Consider the following 20,187-nt stretch of genomic DNA (forward strand, 5'->3'; position numbering starts at 1 on the left):
TGCTCCGGAAAGCGCAGCATTGGAAGACTCCCTACTGGGTGGACAGATGACTGCTGGAGCCGCTGGATTCAGGCGGCGCAAGACCGTGGTGTGTGGAATTCCCTACAAAAAACCTATGTCCAGCAGTGGACGTTTATCGGTTGGTAATGATGGTTATGAAGAAAAACTTTCCATCGATGAATATTGTCGAGAACTATATATTATATCGTTGGAAAACTTTCCGTCGATGAGTGTTGTCGAGAACTTTATATTATATCGTCGGAAAGCTTTCTATCGATGAACTTTGCTTCGTTGACTCCGGAGGTCTATAATGGAACAGTTTGTTGAGATCTAGGTATTTCGGCCTTGTTACATCATGTCACTGTTCCAGAGAGTAAACTTGGCGCACGGCGACGCGCCACTGACGGATTGTCATCAACGCCGGCCAAATTTTAACATTTCTCGGAAAATTTTATAGGGGACCTTTTTCATTAGGTATTTATCATTAGTGACCGCCCGCAGCTCCGCTACCGTGGGAATTTTGAAAAATTCAGCCTTGATCCTTGTCTATATTATATAGGGAACCTCTATGCAAAATTTCACGTTTCTAGGAGCTGGGTGTTAATGAGTCAGTCGGTCGGGACTTATCTTTTACTTATTTGAATCATACACTTTGATTAGGTTTACGAAATAATAATGAAATCACTCAAAAACGTTACCCTCCGAATCATCATAACTACAGAACTAGCCTTATCATAGACAAATTTTTACTTAATAAGTGTAGGTTATGTAGATTTTTCGGACTTCCAGAGTTAAAATAAATAATGATTTACAGAGTTCGTCTATTTTCTTTTTCATAATAGAATCTTCATTCGCGACTTCGTTTGCGTGAATATAGATTTAAAACTCCCGTGGAAATTCTGATTTTCCGGAATAAAAAGTATCCTAATTAATGTCATACTCCTGGTTTTTAACTGTATCCATTCAAAAATCACGTCAATCCGTTGCCCCATTGCGCATATATTGAAGGGAAAACCAACAAACAACACTTTTGGATTTAATAATAATAACTTGATTCTCGAATCGATTACGGACCTAGTTCGACGATGCATAATAATAAAAAATATTCAATACAAATATGATGTAAAAGCCGCTTAACAACCTTAACGACAGCTTTTTGATTGCCATTAAATATGAATTAAGTAGGTATACGAGTCTTGAAATTGTGGTGATCTCATCTCTGAACTCTACTAAATCCATCCTATAATAATATAGGTGATATTATAAATGCGAAAGTGTTTGTCCGTCTGGTAGCTACTTTTTATAATATATCAATGAACTTTGTTTTTGTCAAGGATAGGTTGTACGACATAGACTACTTTTATCCTGGAAAATAAAAGGATGTGAAAATTACACAAATTCTTCGCAGACGCGAGCGGGTAAAGATGCAAATCGCAAGCAACCACAAGCTAAGTTCAATTTTTTTTAACATCGATGGAAAATTCTAATATAGATATGTAAGTGCCTGCTTTTATTTAATTCCAGTCAATATAGTTTTTTGTTTGATAACCAAGCATAGTTCTAGAAAAATACCTCCAGACAGAGAGTTACCATATTACAATACTAGAGGCAGTGATGTCGCGAAAACGCCCCCAATCATACTTCAGTCTTTTCACTGTGTGTTAATAATATTGTTATTACAAGACGACACAAACATAATGCAATTCATAATAGTGTAACAAGAGTAACAAAAAATATGTAAGTATTAGGTATGGGGTGGGACCACGAGCACAAGGTGGTAACCCATAATCCCACCAGTAAAACCACGAGCATATGGTAATATACCATATGCTCATGGTTTTGGAATATACCATAGACCCATCAGTGGGACTACGGGTACATGGTGGTCTAACGACCAGTGGGTCAAAGCGGTGGAAATACGGACCCGGCACCAAATTAGGGGCTACATTTAAAGGAATATTTTAAACAAAAATCGTATCCTAGTTTGTAACGTTGTAACTTGTTTCCTTTAAAACCTAAAATAACATTATCACGGAACCCGCTAGCTCCTTTCGCGCCGGTCGGGTTTTTCATGCTCTGAACTGCAGTGTGCGTGCGGTGGAAAAGATAAGATAAGTAAAGGCTGGATCGACCCACACCCGGGACTTTTTTTTTCTACCCATTCCTGTGACGGCCTACCCCGTCACAAGTTGTAAATCTTACTACTTATGACACTGGACATCAAAATAAAAGCAGTTGTGGACGACGAGTTGCATTACAGTCCGCAATATTTTTTTGTTCGGAACGACCCGTCTAGTACGTAGTAATACACAGAGGTCGTTGGTTCATCACACTTCACATTATCACACTATCACACAGAAAGTTTGTGTGTGTGTATGTTACTCTTTCATGCAATAACTCCTGGACGGATTTGGCTGAAATTTAGTATGGAGATAGATTATACCTTGAATTGACACATAGGCTACTTTTTAGTCCGGAAAATTAAAGAGTTCCTACGGGATTTAAAAAAAACTTGTATCCACGCGAACGAATGCTCTGCTACTTTATAATATTTATTGGCTCCAGGAAATGGTAGCGTCTTTTTGGCGGCTACTGTGTGACATCTGCATCTCTACGGTCTCTAACTCAATGGCACCAGGTGTCTGCCAAGCCCCATGAAAAATGGTAGGTCGGTAGTAATACCGCAACTGGCGCCAGGCGGGCGCGGGTAGGCGATCGATCGCCAAGGTTATACCACTACATGCCACCAGCACGTGGTACCGTGAACACAAACTGATGGTACCTACCACCTCATGGTAGAACATCTTGACTTGACATGCCTATCCAGGATACCTCTTTTAAACATAGGGAGATACTAGCTGACTGACATCAACATAGTACGTAAGCTCAAACCACTGGGTTGGGTCTAGATTAGTGGTGTCAAAAAATAATTTATCTATAATACATATTCAATATAAAAAAATATTCAGGATATTAGATATTCCTTAAACCCCATATTTAATATAAATTTTTTAAAGCAATACATTTTCTATTAGTAATTGCTTTTAAATTTGACGAGGCGTTTGCCAAAGATAGACCTACGATCTACGTCACACGATATCAGTAGCGAATATCATACGCGATAAAATATTATATTCTATCGCTACGCGTTGGTTTTTAAATCGTTTGGAATATCGCCCCTCGGTAGTTTCATTTATCAAATAGATTCTTTCGATTTTGCTATTCAATCAGGACAGTAGTTTTATTTATTTGTGAACTTGGTTGTGGGTGAATACTGAATGTAAATAATATCATATTTCGATATTCGGAGTTGATATTATCACAGATTAGGTTAGTTACTTGATTTTGTAGATTTGTGACGCGCATATTTGTTATTATAGGTTAGGTACGTAAATTGTATTGGTCTTTTTGGAAATGTGTGTGTTTGTGTGGTCTCATGATGGAACCGGGTGGGCATAGTGGATTATATCCAGGGTCTCATGATGGAACTGGGAGGTAGCCATAGGAACCGAGTGTCTGTTATAGCTCCGGCGTGCTTGGAGCTTGGGTTGTTCGATTTTTGTATTAGTTTTAGCCGTGATGAAGGCTAAAATAAAAACTCGTTATTAAAACGATTTTTAAATAGGTAACTGGGTAAACTTATCTACTTTTTGTACCTTCTTGACATTTCTTTATCATTCCAATTGTTTTTAATTTTGCATAAATACGTAGGTAGGTATAGGTACCTAGGTATTTAGAGTAAAATTATTACCATATACTATACGTCTTTCGGGATTTCTTTATTGTCATGCTTTTTAGGGTTCCGTATCTGAACCTGAAGGGTGCTAACAAGGAATACAGAATCTATTATTTATTTTTGTGAAGCTTGTAGGTACTTATTGAAGTAAAGGTTTACAAGTGCCTTTGAAATTTGTTGGTACTAGTATATCGTGTTAGGTACTATTTTTATTACTTGAGTGTTATTGAAATGGAGACCCGTGCTCAGTAGTGCGCCGGCGATAAGTTCTCACTTCTTTTTGATGATTCTTATAAAAAAAAAAATGAAAAGAAATAATTTAAGTATAAAAATACAAAATAAAAATTATTTGTTTTTTTAAAGTGATATAATATATTTCTACAGAACCTCCTCCGACACCTCCCAGACGTCGCTTTTAAGGTGGTAATCTGTATAATGGTTCGCTAGGGGTGAAAGCAACAGAAAAACAGGTGCAAGCGATTCTCGACCTTATTGACGGTAACGAGAAAGTTGTTATTTTGTCATATTCTTGCTCAGTATCATTCATAGATTGCTAATATGTGGTTTTCTGAAATATGTCAATAAGGTTGAAAATCGTTTGCATGCAAGTTTCTGCTTGCGGCTTTTTTTTTTGATAGTTAATATATTTTAACGTAAAAAATATTCAATATTTTTCTGTAACAAACATTAATATTATGATATAGGAATCTAACCATATTTGACACCTCTAGTCTAGATGTTTGTTTATACATACATTTTCTAACGTATTTCGTAGATCCTAATAAATTATTTTCAGAAACACCAAAGAGAACCAGAGTCCAGGGACAATTGTGATTTCAAAAGGAAAACTTAACATCCTTATCTATACGAATCCAGCATCTAAGTAACCTACCAAAAACACAATTTTTCCAATGGATTATTTATAGGCAATGATATTTTTAGCAAAAGGAAAGAGATTTATATTGATAAAAATCGATAAGATGAAGTTTTTTACGATCCTTTTATCTTGTCAATGATAAAATTGCTGTTCAATTGAAATTCCAATACATTCATATCGAAACATGGACCTGAAACTGCAAAGTAGCACCCTGAAGAAGAAGACAGCCCCTCTGGTGCAGTGATAAGCGCTGTCTTATTAGTGTGAGGTCCGCGGTTTGCTTCCCGGCAGGGGTTTGGAATTTTATAATTTCTGTTCTGGTCTGGTGGGAGGCTTCGGCCGTAGCTAGTTATCACCCTAACGGCAAAGCCGTGCCGCCAAGCGATTAAGCTTTCCAGTACGATGCCGTATAGAAACCAAAGAAATATGAGTTCAATAAAAACCGCCTTCTAAGTTAGCCCTCTTCTATATTAAACTGCATCATCACTAACCACCAGGTGAGATTGCAGTCAAGGACTGTATCTGACAGACTCGCGCGCCGAGGGTTCCCGTACTTGGGTATTTTTTCCGACATTTTGCTCGATAAATCAAAAACTATTATGCATAAATTAAATAAAAATCTGTTTTAGAATGTTCAAGTAAAGCTCTTTCATATGATACCCACTTGGCAAAGTTATCTTACATTGAAAATTGGTGATACTAATTTATTTGTTTCTGAATACATTTTAATTTCTTTTTTTTTGTGATTTAAGCACAAATTCACGGTTTTCGGTTTTTTCTTTACTTGCGCTATAAGACCTACCTACCTGCCAAACATAATTCTAGGTCAACGGGAAGTACCCTGGTAGTATAGGTTTTCTTGACAGACACGACAGACGGACAGACAGAGACAGACAGACAGAGAACAAAGTAATCCTATAAGGGTTCCGTTTTTCCTTTTGAGGTACGAAACCCAAAAAAAGAAGAACTAACCTTCGCCATCAGTAGCGAGGGAGCCCGTAGCAAGCCGCTCATGATCCGTCCTCCTCGCGTCTTGTGTATTCTCGCCGTGTTCTGGAACAGACAAACACACTGTCAGTACATTATCTATAATAAATAAATAATCAATCAACGACAGGTCAGTTTATTAGGTGCTAATAGACAAAACTGGCGGTTTAAATGAGCTTGAAAAGTCTATTATTTGTCTCTTTTCAGACAGACGTCTTATAGAAACTTCCACACGCCGGGATCTTATGCTGCCTGGCTCCAACAGCTTTCTGACAACCTCATTTGAAATAGGATAGCTTGATTTCAAAAAATCGCGGACTCAAGCGCGAAGGGATCCGTACCATCGTAGGACAAGAAATAACCCTTTTTTAATTTTCATGGTGGCCATTTTGCTATAGTGGCATACAAATTCTCTGATAATTTCAACCCTCTATAGTGAAAATCAATGAAACCTTTCCATCGGAAGTCCTCAGAAACAACTCCGATTTTGGAGTTTTTTTTTTAATTTTCGTTTTTTTTTTTAAATATTACAGACAGACAGGCGGACCACGAAGGCTTAGTAACACGCTCCCGTTGGCACCCATCGTATACGGAACCCTAACAATATGTCCCAAGTGCAAAAATATGAAACGTCGAGACAACGTGACAAGACGGAGCGAGTTTATGAATTGGCTCGGAAAAAAATTAGGTTATAAATTATAAAGTATCTGTAACCAGTATTTCTAGTCAGCGATGACATCACTCTGGACACCTGCAGAGGTGAGGCTGTGTATGGGAGATGAAACTCGAGACCCCCTCGGGTTGCCGATTTTTCTCGACCGCTAATGAATTTTTACTTGGGTATCTATACCTACTCGCAATATACAGAAATCGAAAAAGGTTATAACTAATGGAAATTGGAATACGTATTTTAATTTTTAATTCGATGCCTAGGTAACGTCTTTTTTTTTGTCTAGCGCTAAAGGTTCGAGTTCGCGGTGCCAAACTGGTCGATGGAAATAGATATCGATAATTTAATAAAAAAAATTGTTTCCTAATATAAAATGTATTTTGCGAATAAAACATTTCATACAAAAATTGATAATAAAGCCTTAAAAATGTTTGTGAAACATTTCAAGACACACGGTCAGTGTGTCCAAGCAAAGTTCTAATAAGACTTTTCTAGTTAGAACGGCGACAACGCACTAGTAGTGTTGTATATTTACATGAACCATTGTAGCTAATTTCGACCCTCTGCACACTTTTATTTACTCATGTGAGTAAACACTAGGCAATAGACATTAAAAAAAAAAATATTTTTTTGACCCATGAAAATAAATCCATATCAATAATAAATATTTACCAAACAATTTATAATAATCTTGTTTTAAGTTTGATTTTTTTTTTGTAAAATATTTAATAAGTACAAAAATGTTTTTAGCTAAAAAGTAAAAATATTTTTTTTGGTTGATAATTTTTTTTTTTTGAAATATTAAAACTGAAGGAACAAAACTTTGCATCAAATCGGCTTGTACACCTGCTGATTTTGGAAATATAATTCCAACAGTGGAACATTAGTGCACAATTACTATACATTTTATGTAAGCCTTTTGAGGTTTACACATAAGTACACAAAGTACACCGTTGTAGGCGTGTCTTGTATGTCCGCATAATGAGATATATATTAGCATATTAGAGATCTTAATCAAGGCCTCCCGACTGCGTACACATATTAATATATTTAATTACATACAGATGTCATACGGTGTAAGACACTGGGAGGAAAATTCTTGAGGTATTTTTTTCTCGATTGCGCATACCTTTACCATGTTAGTAAATATACACAGCCATTTATGTGTTTAATTGCGTTTTGCTGAGAGGAGAGTACCAATTTTGTATTGAAATATTTTAACGAAACCTGCGGTTTTTTACAGATTCATTGAAATTTAAATTTTAAAGAATTTTAAAGCTTCTCTAGCGCTTTTTCTTTTCTCTTCAATTTCTCTACACCCAGGGTTGCCCGTACAACACTACAAACATAGTTACGTTCCGATTTCAATATTAACCAATCACACTCAATAAAATTTTGTAAACACTTTTTAGAAACAAATACATTTCTGTAAATTTAGTATTCAGTTTAAAGATTTACACACAAATCTTGTTACCGCTGTAACATTAAAACTACATAAGCATATATTTTTACAGAAATCTGGCAAGTCATAAATACAGATATTTGATTCTAAAACGTGTCTTATTTCATTGAGTTTGAATGGAGTTTCATGGATTTATGTGTAAGGTCTACAAATAAATGGGTCCATACATTACTAGCTACAGGTTATAGTCTAATCATTCTAAACCCTTCTCATTCTGAGAGAATAAATACATGTGTCCCTACTTGTGTGGGCCAGTGATGGGTTGAGATTTGAGATCATGAAGATAAACTAAATTAATAGCACAAGCTCAGTTTCCACAATATTTTCATTTGCCTAGATATAACTACGCACGCAAATCTACAAGTAAAAGCTATTTTGAATAATACCGGTCAAGCAAACACGTATCTAAGTACATAAATTGTTTTTACAAGAAAGTTAAAACAAGGATTCCACGTGTAAGATGTTTATATTTGTGTGCGCGTTTCCTTCAACATTATTATTACTAGACTACTCTTGTATTTATTTTATGTATAATATGTAATTTCAATTGTATTTCATATTGTTTTAGTCAAATTGTATGGCTCAGTGTATTCACAACAATGATTATTGAATATTTATGTTAGAACTAGTAAAAATATTGGCACTAAAAATTAAAGTGTATATTTTTTGGTTATTACCTACCACTATCCACGGAAACAAGTTAATACGGAAAACATGGCTCGTTTGTCGCTCAAAATGGTTAACGCCTACTGACTGTTTTTTTTTGTCATTTGTATGTGATTACGTAACGAAGGGAGCCCTATATTAACTTCTCTCCGTGGAGAAAGTATAGTATATGCCTAAAGGAACAACTGTTCGTAATATTGAACGTATTAGAGCAGAATATAATATTAATAAGTAAGTATTCTGTAAGTACTCCTGCGGCGTCTAATAGAAGATACTAACTAATAAGAAGACTTCATACTCTATTAGGTACTCACAGTGAAATCATTAATAAATGAATTGTGAAGGATGCATATAGAATTGTGATCGATTAACTATAATTTGAATCGATCCTCCAGCAAAACTTCGAAAATTGTAGAGAATGCGCCAGAATATGCAGCGGTCCCGCGGAACGTCGAATAATTAGCAGCTCAATGACACCGACTCTTTACAGCCAACGACAGATAAACGACTAGACAACGATAAAAACGAACAACACTAGCAAAGGCAAAGTAACTTTATGCGCAGTTTACAAATAAAATTAACAATTGAAGACAAATCCCAGCACAGAGTCAATTCCTTCAAAAAATAACTTTTCTATCTCTACCATTTTTTTTTTTTTGCTAAAACTGTTTTTATAGTAATAGTAGAAAGTTTGACCTGATTGGAAAGGATTTGTAATACTGGCTTACTATCTGCTAGAATATGATATGCTGTTCCGACTTCTGTTTTTCCCTCCAATATTATATTGGTATCTTCAGATGGGGAGTGAATATACACCTTCCACCATCATCTGCAATTTGGTGTAATTATAATAAAGCGTAGGTTTGTAAGTTTGAGTTGAAAAAATAGCTGCCCTAAGTTTAGCGATAAGTAGGAGGCTAGTTCGCTCAGTTTGGTATTGAACAATTTATAAAAATGCATAATACTAACAAACATTTGAAAATTACATTGTAATAAACGATACGACTGAGGAACTGACCTGTCTGCCTAGACGAATCGATAATCCTAGAACTAGACTCAGTAGGACATGCTTTAAAAAAAGTAAAACGTTGCATGACGACGACGTTATATCAACATACGAAAAATGTTACGATACGTACTTTTTAGATAATTAGTTCAAGTATAATTACAATATGTGACCCATCTAGGGTAAGAATTAATAAATTAACTGATTATATCATCATCACCCAGTCAAGTAAATAAATGTGACTCTTTAGTATTATTTTCATCCCATAGAGTCACACGTCACACACAGAGTAGTAATGTGACTCGTTGGGAATTCTAATGGATAAAAAGGTTGTAACTAGTAACAGTGTAACTTGATGGGGAAAAAATCCCAATCGATGAATTCCCAAATGTGACACGATTGAGTGTGACTCGTTGGGAACCATGGTGTTGTCTTATCTAGTCCTCTAGCATGAAGATCTACGATCTTATTAAAGAAGTTAGAGGAAAAAACAGTTGATAGGTACTTAACAGAACCGTGGACATTCCCCTTCCTTAAAAGTCCCTTGAAGTACTCCATGCATGTCTAAACTCGAGCTTTTTACAAATCGATGAGCAAAATATGAGTTCATCCGTGAAGCACCACTTAATAATCACTTAGTAGTTAGCAGAGTACACTACATTGTCTCATGGATGCTATCAACATAATATTCATTCGAGGGGAGTTTTTGAAAGTCGGTAGGGGTGGAATAAATCTTGAAATACTTTTTTTTATTTTTAACTGACAGCTTTAATAACAATTTTAATCGGTGTAACTTGTAAAATGAGAGACTTTTATTCAAACTTTCTGTCTATATTTCCCTTGGCCACAATTTTCAAAAATTGTGATATGTATTTTTAATCGAAAGCTCAAATACTTATTTTTATGGACACAACTTGAAATTGACGCACTTTTATACAAACTCCCCTATTAAACTATTTTAGGGATGGAATTTTCAAAAATCCTTTCTTAGTGAGTGCATGCGTCATAAAAGAAATTTATTATCAAAATCCCAAGATTCTAACCCCAGCAGTTTAGGCTGTGCCTTGATAGATCAGTCAGTCAGGAATCAGGACATGTGTTTCAAATGTATAGATAGTGAGTAGTACACATTTCTACCGCCCAAACGACAGCATAAACAACGATTGCACGTACGACATCCAGTTGTCGAAAATGCAATAAAAAATACCTTAACGGAATTCGAAATTCTCAAGCTGTAAACATAACCGCAGCGGTCTGACATACTAACGAAGCATTTTATTCACCGAGGCTTGTTTACAAACCGAACGCGTTCCGTTTCAGAATCGTTAGCGAACACAAATAAACATCTATAACCGATGTGTCCGAAATAACACCAGGAGGCAGGGACCACTCCACCACACACATCTACATAACTCACATAACACTTTTCCCAGTGGTTAACCAGGATCTATATCAATGTACGACGCCCTACTCTATGCCCCAGATCAGATACTCTTACAAGTAACAACGCATATACTGACGTTAAGAATGAACCAAAACAAGAGTTGAAGATGATCTTAAGTTAGAACTTATTGAATTAACAACCTGAATTGACAACCTAAAATGTTTCTTGGGAGTTGAGACGCGAAGAATATTGACCTCATTGAACCGCAATCAGTTTAGCGATCCGTTTAGCGACCAGTCGATCAATCCAATCGTTTAATTATAAGCTGCACCAATACCACCAAGACCATCATGAACACATTGCCACACCCACACACGCGAAGATACCAAAACGTGGAAAATTTCAAACAGAACTTTTTTCGTCCTGCAATAAAATATTAACTATTTCAACGGCCATGAATGGCAGAATGGACCTCAAAACAGCAAATAAAACACGAAACCAGAAACATTAGTCACACGGGCAGGCTGATAATAATTATGGCATAACAATAAAATCGTTTATGCATATAAAACCGTCATAAATCAAGCGATGACGTATCAAATAGAGGGCACACCTCCGTAATAAACATGCCATGGGGTTATCGGGTGTCTTGCGCTTGTTAGAACTTCGAAAGCACTTTAAAAATTCATCCTTAGTCGATAAACCAGATGGATGCATTACCGGTCCCATAAGCGCTATCTTGACGCTTCTATCGAGTAATGTTCTGCTTTGACCGCAGCGGCTTACAGATTAAAATTGAATGCGATAACAACGGTGAAGGTGAACGATCGAGAGAAGCGGTTATGAACTGACTAAGTACCGAATTATACGAAAATTACTGACGCTTAGTGTTCAGTGGGTGTCTATGTTGATGATATAATAGTTGCTTATTGAATCTACATTGGCGCCTTCGATTCAATAAGGACTTGAACCAAATCGAGGAATTTGTTACACTATGTTCGATAGAGAATGTTAAGGACAATAATTCTAAAGTGCTCTGAATAGGAACGATGAAGGTAACTAAAGAGTTTTTTATGTTTCTAGGCCATCTGGAATAAGTCATTGGTAATTGGTATGTACTTTGATCAGATTTTTATAAGTGCGTCAAGTTGGGAGAAGGTCACTCGATCGAGAAACTTTCGCTGGGTTTAGTGTCCACAAGACAATACTTGTATTGTGGATATTTTTAAATTACTAATTCTGCTGCTCTTAAGTCTTAACTAAAGGGTAATGAATAGATACCAACGTCCAACGAGAGCGACGAAAAGCAAACCCTGACCAGTTATATTTGTGTCAGGCAAGCGGCGCCGGCGCCACGATAACGTGACGATAACGTTAATGGATACCGTCGTTATCGCGACACTCAGCCGATACCCGCAAGAAGGGACCGAATCACTTAAAACAAGAAAACGGCCGGCGCTATAAAAAGATCCCCTAACCTTCACGCCTAAGGTCGAATCTCCAACCACCCTACGACATTTATTAGTCGTTGTGCGTCCGAAGCGGTGCAAATGGAATGAATGGATTCGGGGAAGCACGTGAGAAAGACCGTAATGGACCCAATCGGAATGTCAATGTCAACCGTATCAGAAAAAAGGAAGGGTCTAAATTGTGCCGATCCATTCACTAAGCGCAATGTTGAAAGCGATGACAGAGCCTGGCTCGATTCAGAATAACATTAAGATATAGTCGGGTCATTTCATGAAATAGGTATCGTTCCGGACGCCAATATTTCAAAACATTTAGGTACCGACCAAATTCGACAGTCATACCCTGGCCCCGAATTTTAATTAACTCAGTTCAAAGGGGGTTTTACCGCAATAATGCGCAGACAGACGCCAACTTAGCTGAAAAACGTAGGGGAGGAATTTGTCTGCAATCCCGGAAAACCCTATCATGAAGGCTGAAAGGGAATCCCGTAGCAATAAAGGAGCAACTTTTGCACCCCCGTGTGGTAACATTGATTGTGGCAAACGGAAATTCCTGTGACGTGTGGAATGATAAATTGTATTTTAAAAGTTTTTTTGCACGTTTCTTTTCATCAAAATGAACAATACACAAACACTTTTTGTTTCAGAACTCGATTTAAAAGAATGTTATAGAATATAAGTAGAAGATTAGGCCGTCAGTTATAAAACACAAAGAACAACAAAGGTACGGTTTGGTATGTCCGCACATAACAGCTTTGTAAGACGAGATTCTTGATTCGTTACGGCGTAAAAATAGAAGACCGACGAAGACCATCTAAAACCTAAATCACAAAACGATGTGATAAATGATCAAGCACTAAAGGCGGTCGTAAACTATAATGGCGAATGTAATAAACACGAAGAATGATAAACAGTTGAGGAGGCTCAGTTAAATTCAATGGTTGAATCAATTGTCCATTAAAAAGCCGCAAGAAGCGTCATTTCGGAAAGCCAATCTCTTAATTGTCAACCAAATTGATGTCAATACGAAAATATTAAGAAAGATCTTTATTAAAAACAAATATATCCTCCCCGCAGAGTTGCGTCGTTCAAAGGGAAGAGAAAAAAGTCGCTGTGATGTTTGCCGTGCCGTAAGCATTAATAATGTAGTTTAAAGATGGCGGCCGCTGTTGGAATGCGCGCAAGCTGAGGGACCAGCTCTCTAGGGCTGCGCCGGAGTCGGTAAATAATCGACTGCCATTTATTTAATACAGTTTTTCCTATATTTACAGATTGTGCGCTTCTTTATCGAGGCGAACGGATTTATTGACAGTATTTCGATACATTAACAACGCGTGATTTTGATTTCTCTACTATTGTTATTTAATTTACATGCATTTTTCTCATCTATCGCTTTGATGACATTTTAAAAGATTCGTATACATTTGGAATTGTATATTATTATCTTGATTACTTGGATAGTATGCGTTGATTTTACATCGAGTAGAAACTAGCATAGTAATAATATTTTAAATTCTTTAGCGACCTATAAGGGAATATTGATTGAGATAGTAGTATTGTCGATATTCATCGCGATGTTCGACTGTCGACGAACATGCTTTTGCATATTTATCAGAACCAGTAAGGATGCTTAGTCACAGCTCGCATGCCGGGCCTGTCGCTATTTGATTAGCAGATAGCTCTGTTTGCGAAAAAAATAGCACGGTTATCACTATAATAATTTAATGGCGAAAGATAATTTTCGTACGCGTAATAGTATTTTTCACACAAAAACAACGATAAACGATATTAATAAAATAATTATTACTCGTATGTTAAAATAATAACATTATATTGCGAGACTACATTTAGTAGATTACGAACGAAAAACACTTTCAAATGTTTTGAACGTAAGAAAGTCGTTGAAGTCCTAGTTCAAAGACCCGATAATTAGATGATTAATTATACCACATTTATAAATAGCTACCTACTTAAATATCCACAAGTATTAATTAATGTACCTATATTACGTATCATTTGCTTGAATATCACAAAAATATTATTTAAGTTATTAAGTACTTACTTGAAGGAACGAAATATTCAAGATTTTAGCATCTATTAAATAGGTAAGTAAGTACTTTTTATTTTTTATTTTCATAAAATTTTACTATACAAGACCACAAGCATAACATAAGAGTTAAAAAATTTAAGCGTTATAATTATCTAACATAACATTGAGTTAGTTAGTCAGTTTGTATGTCCCCTAAATCTTCGGAACTAGGTATATCTATACATTTTATTTTATTTATTTATTATTATTGACATTAAAAAATATACAGAGAGTTTTTGTTACATTCAGCGCCACAAAAACCACATAACACATTTAATATAATCTAATCCTGAATTTTTTTTCGCTAATAGATACCTATTAAGCTACATTATCCCCCCGAGCGTTATAGGTAAGTATATAAATTATTATGTATAGCGGAAGAAGTCGCGGGCAAAATTCTAGTCGGCTTTACTCGTGACTAATTACTCGTATTTCGTATTAAAATTTAGTTAAATACGACTCGATATATTTTAAATTATTCTATAATATATCGATGAAGTTGGCAAGTATGGGGCACATCACTCGATATCCCTAATTTCCAGGAAGCGGCGCGGGCGCCGGCTTCGGTCGGATTCCTCAATCTCCCGTTTTTCCACGACGACTACGATCTCACAGACTGCTCCCAGGCTGAGGCCTTTTAAAATGCTTTAAACTTCCACTTCAGAAGAGCTCTATATCTACTTAAATATACTTACATAATATATTTAGTGGCGGATCTTCATCATCATCATCATTATCAAATATCAACCCATCGGCGGCTCACTACAGAGCACGTATCTTCTCTGAGAGTGAAAAAGGTTTTGGCCAAGTCTACCACGCTGGCCAAGTACGGATTGACAGACTTCACACGCTTTTGAGAACTGGAGAACTCTCAGGCATGCAAGTTTCCTCACGATTTTTTCCTTCACCGTTAAAGCTAGTGAGTGACATTTAATTACTTACTTAAAACGTCATTTATCAGAATGGTTCGAACCCCCGACCTCCGTTTTCTTAGGTGGACGTCCTAGCCACTAGGCTATCACAGCTTCGCGGCTTAGTGGTAGCAGGTAGAGCCATATTAAATCAAGACACACGCTAGTGTGGTAGCCAAGTTTTTATTTCTCTGTCTGTTTAAGTCTCTGGAGGTGCTGGGGGGGTGCGCACATAGGCGCCAAGAGGCTCCCTCGGGCTTTTTAGTTATAGTTTTAGTTATAGAATTAGTTGTTAAGCTACTTACTACTTACTACTAACATAGTTTAAGTTATTTGTCATACTAACACAATTATGGGTCTATAATGGCCTGAAATAAAAGTTTATTTATTTATTTATTTATTTTAATTTAGAATTCTTTATTGCCCACACAAACGTATATATACAGAAAACACAGAAGAAACTATACACGAGAGTGAAAAGGCGGCTCTTACAAACCTTTGGTGCAAGGATTAAATGATCAGAGTGCGGAATGGTGCACAATCAAACTTCAAAAAAGCAATAGTTCGAAAAACCTTTAGACGTTGGGGTCCCAAGGTGTTAGAGTGGCGACCTCACATCGGAAAGCGCAGCGTTGGAAGACTTCTCCCTAGGACCTACTGGTTTGACATTGGCGTGGCGTGTGGAAGTCCCTACATGACCTATGTCCAGCAGTGGACCTCTATCAATTGATAATGTTGATGAAGAAAAACTAAAGTTATAGGTACTAACCTTTCGGTTTTACATCGTCCATTGCGATCCGACTGTATGGAGGCGGAGGGGTTTCTGAAACAAAGAAAACAACCGTTATTGAAAACTCTACTATTATCTCATTCACAAATTATTGGTTGTTTGTAAGTTTTAAGCAACTAAAATATCACTTGCTTTAACTTGGCGGAAAATACATAAATATCATCATATTCACCAACCCCTAGCTAGCTCACTGCTTATAGCATTAGGTCACCTCTCACAATGTGAAGGGTTTAAACATAGTAGGTATCTATGTATTTATGGAATCCTATAAAAGTAGGTGCCTGTCCCTAAGAGCAGGCACTAAAATAAATTCCAAACGGACACGCCTTCAACCATATAACTATATATTATTTTAATTATAATGCGTCCATAAACTTAGGTCCCAAGTTAGTTTTCTGAGAACTCATAACCGTCCGCGGTACCTACAGCCTCTCAGGTCCAAAAACAAAAAAGCACTAAACAAACACACGACCAGATCAGGTAGGGCAATTATGTCGACCGGGGGATCGAAGCGAAACCTATATTTTGACCCCATAACAAATTCCATAAAAATCTCTTTATGTTTGTTAATTTTATGTCATTTCGTTTTGAGGAAGTCCGTGTAATTTTTGATCGTTAAATACAAGAGATACAAATTTGTAATGCAGATAATAGAAAGTGCAAAAAAGTTTCTTAGTGCAAAGAAATTTTTACGAGACATTTCACCGCGTTTAATAGCCTCATCGGGTGACAGAAGGGCTGGCTCATTTTTTGCGCAACGGATCAGCCTGGCTGTCCAACGCGGAAATGCAGCCAGTATTCTTGGCACCATTCCACGCGGGCATGATTTGTATAGTAATTAGATAAGGCTAGCTTTAAGTTTTATTGTAATATTTTCGATAATAGAATAATGTGGTGAGTATTCGAATTTTGGACATATTATAGGCCATAAGCTCGATGTAGAGCACCTTGATAGCTTGAAGAATTCATTTAAAAAAAACATTTTTTATAGACAAGCGCTTGGCTGCAATTAGACCTACTGGCGAGTGAAGATGCAGCCTAGATGGAACGCGCTTACCTGGAAGACGCCTATTCAATCCTGACTTAGATCAACCGGTGTTTACGGCAGAAATTGATTATAAAAAATTGCCAGCGGAGATTATGAGTAGTTAGCTTATTTATTTTATTTTTTTAATAAAAATAGCGAGCAACGAGCAGGCGGGTCACCTGATGTTAAGTGATTACCGCCGCCCATGATAATTTGCAGTACCAGAGGAACCGCCAATGCGTTGCGGGTCTTTCAGGAATTTGTTGGTCCGCCCCTTGAATTACCCCATGTTGTAATGTAATGGAATCAGCGCAGAATGGAATAGATCTTAATTACATATACATAAATCTACCAGTTCAAATGAAGTGATTTCGAAACACACCGCCATCTATGCTATTTGCAAAACAAACCGGTATGTCGCCGCACGCGCTATCGTCTGTTCCAAATTTCGGGCGCCATTAATATTTTCGAATTCCGAACGCGCGTCGTGAAATTGTCAATAATGTCATTTGCAATTCGGCGCCGGCGGCGGCGGACGTGTGAAGTGTGAATATTTTCGACTCCCGCAACAATAATCGAATACAAATCACCCAGGCACAATGAGATTTTAGAACGGACGCTAGCCGCTTCTAAGAAGTTTTTAACGGCGCATGCGCGAGAAATTTCTAAACAATACCAAGTGTATGCACCTGCATAATGCATATTGAATTATTGTTTTCAATTGACATTACAACAATATCAAGATATTCAATGTTGAATCAAGATTCCTTAGCGAGAGTAAGTATTATTAAAAGATTATTTTGCAAAAGTTATACCTATACTTACTAGCCTAGAAAGTAGAAAATAAACTTTTCAAATCTTATCTATACATATAATAAAATTGTAGAAAAGTGGTGTCTGTACAATGGAAATATATAAAAAAAAAGTAGCAGGGATTGTTATTATATCGATGCCGAACTCGAAATTGTAATTATTATTTTTTTGTCTGTTTGTCTGTGTGTTTGTGCACGCTAATATCAAAAACGGCTTATTCGATTTAGATACGGTTTTCACTAATATATTGTAGTGAGCTTCACTTTACATTTAGTGTTTATTTCATGTCAATCGGTTCATAAATAAAAAAGTTATGTCAATTTAAAGAATCACGGCGAACATTTTTTACGTACAGAGTACGTACTACACGCCTCGCGCCTGAGCGTCCGTGGCTATATAAAGCGCGCTAATTCCACGCGAAAGAAGTCGCGGGCACAGCTAGTTTCACATAAGCTTATAACTGACTCAAGATAAGCTTATGTTCAGTCTTCAGAACTAAAACTCCCTGGCCTTGATTTTTTGAAACTGGAAATCTCATGAACTCAGCGCGTGGTTAAACAAAGTTTAACCACAAACAGAATTGTGTTAACAACACACGATCTTTACAAGTACCCGTCATCTTAATTACAGCGCCAGAATGACAAACCGCAATAACAAGACATCCCTCGACGGGTATTGCCTATTAAAAGAAATTTAAACGCTAACCAGTTACAGGCCTTAAATACTTTCCATGACTCACAATAAGATTCCTTCGCCCAGGAGCAGGCTGAAAAACGACCAAGCAAAAGTAAATGACCCTAAACGACTAGCGTACGAAGAAGATATAAATAATATCAGTTGTTGACTTTTAGATCCGCATGTCACATCTACACTAAACGCAATCGCAAACAATGCAAATTTTATCCTTAAACCCTAGGAAATAGACTTTATAACGCTCCTACCCACGATAGACACATAAAACATTTTGCAACGGGAAAGTTTCATATGTGGAGTGGCGTGACTGAAATTTCTTTTGATAGTGTTACGTCATATGTGCCCCCCGAACATTAAAGGAAAAAAGACTCTCCTCCAACAATCATAAAGTACATTCAATTAGAAATTGATTTCAAATTTGTCAGAACTTAAACTGTGCAAGTCGCGACCTGAAATGTGTTATATAACAACAGTGTCATGGTTTAAATTTCAATACACCGATATAATATATCGTGTTTCAATTATTGGGTTAAATGTAGCTTTGAAAATTGAACCGTATTACAATTGGCATGTGGTTTCAATTTGTTTAGACTGACGATGGAATGCCAACTTATGATACGAGCGCAGCTTTATTATAAACAAGAATGGAATAGTAGCGGTAATAAGTTTAACAATCTGATACAATCTTCTATCACAATGTAAATAAGACACAGAATTTAGCAGTAATCGTAAAACACAATACTTCGATAAATAACTCTATTACGATGGCTGTAAAAGACACTATTGAATAATCGATTTGATGAATTCTTACAGCATTCCGTAACACTCAATTGAGTTCTAATAGAGAAATCATCAGTAATCTATACCTACTAAGTACATGCTTTTCATTTCAAGTTTGCCAATTACAGAATCCAAAATACCTAGCTGCATTAGGTCTTACGCTACGTCCTTCAATAACTATGTTAGGAAACCAGTCATAGCAGTACGAACTACATTTATATTGATTATGGCGGATAAAGCGAAATTAGGTTATGTTTAAAGAGTTTATTCTCAAAAACTTGATCTTTTTTAATTATTAAATAAGGTTTTAGGTTCTTTACGCACTGCATCCGATCAGAATCCGACAGTTCTCGATCCGAAGTAGCCGTTTAGTACTATTTATATGGGCATTTGCGCACTAGAACCGAATGTCGTCTTCCGAAAGCGTGAAACGAAATTCAGATCGAATGCGCCAGCGCAACCTTTTAATACGGCACATCATACTACGGCTACATCGGATTGAGAATTCTCGCATTCGGATCGAATTCGTATCGAATGCACAGCATAAAGTCTTATTCAGAGCGCCACCCATACCCATCACAAATTCAAACGAAATCTCAAGCTGTTGAGAATGAATTGATAAACAACTCCAAAATAGCGCAATAGCCGTTATCGAGATCATAAGCCATAGACACAGAAATCCTAATCAGTGTATTTTTCCTGATTCTGTGGCCTTAGAAGACATAGTGATCTATGAATGGAGGCGTTATTTTTTCAGCTGAAGCAGTTTTTAAATCTTAAGGAGGGAAAGAAGTAGATGAAGGGACAAAAGTGTTGTGCTGTGTTTT

The 20,187-nt window shown here is 36.7% G+C and overlaps 1 protein-coding gene across 2 annotated transcripts in view; it reads right to left on the reverse strand.

Annotated features, from left to right (window-relative positions):
* The window catches only part of LOC123868634 (mothers against decapentaplegic homolog 6), a 48,737-nt gene that overhangs the window by 6,890 nt on the left and 21,660 nt on the right, over positions 1-20,187 (reverse strand). For both annotated transcript variants that reach the window (XR_006796692.1, XM_045911165.1), the window contains exons 2-3: positions 16,027-16,080; positions 5,586-5,666 (exon numbers count right to left, since the gene is read on the reverse strand). Coding sequence is in view for 1 of the 2 variants with exons in the window: in XM_045911165.1 (XP_045767121.1) it covers positions 5,586-5,666; positions 16,027-16,080 (135 nt within the window). In the remaining variant the exon portion in view is untranslated. The remainder of the gene's footprint in view (positions 1-5,585; positions 5,667-16,026; positions 16,081-20,187) is intronic.

Source organism: Maniola jurtina, chromosome 10 (genome assembly GCF_905333055.1).
Source record: "Maniola jurtina chromosome 10, ilManJurt1.1, whole genome shotgun sequence".
Lineage (NCBI taxonomy): Eukaryota > Metazoa > Arthropoda > Insecta > Lepidoptera > Nymphalidae > Maniola > Maniola jurtina.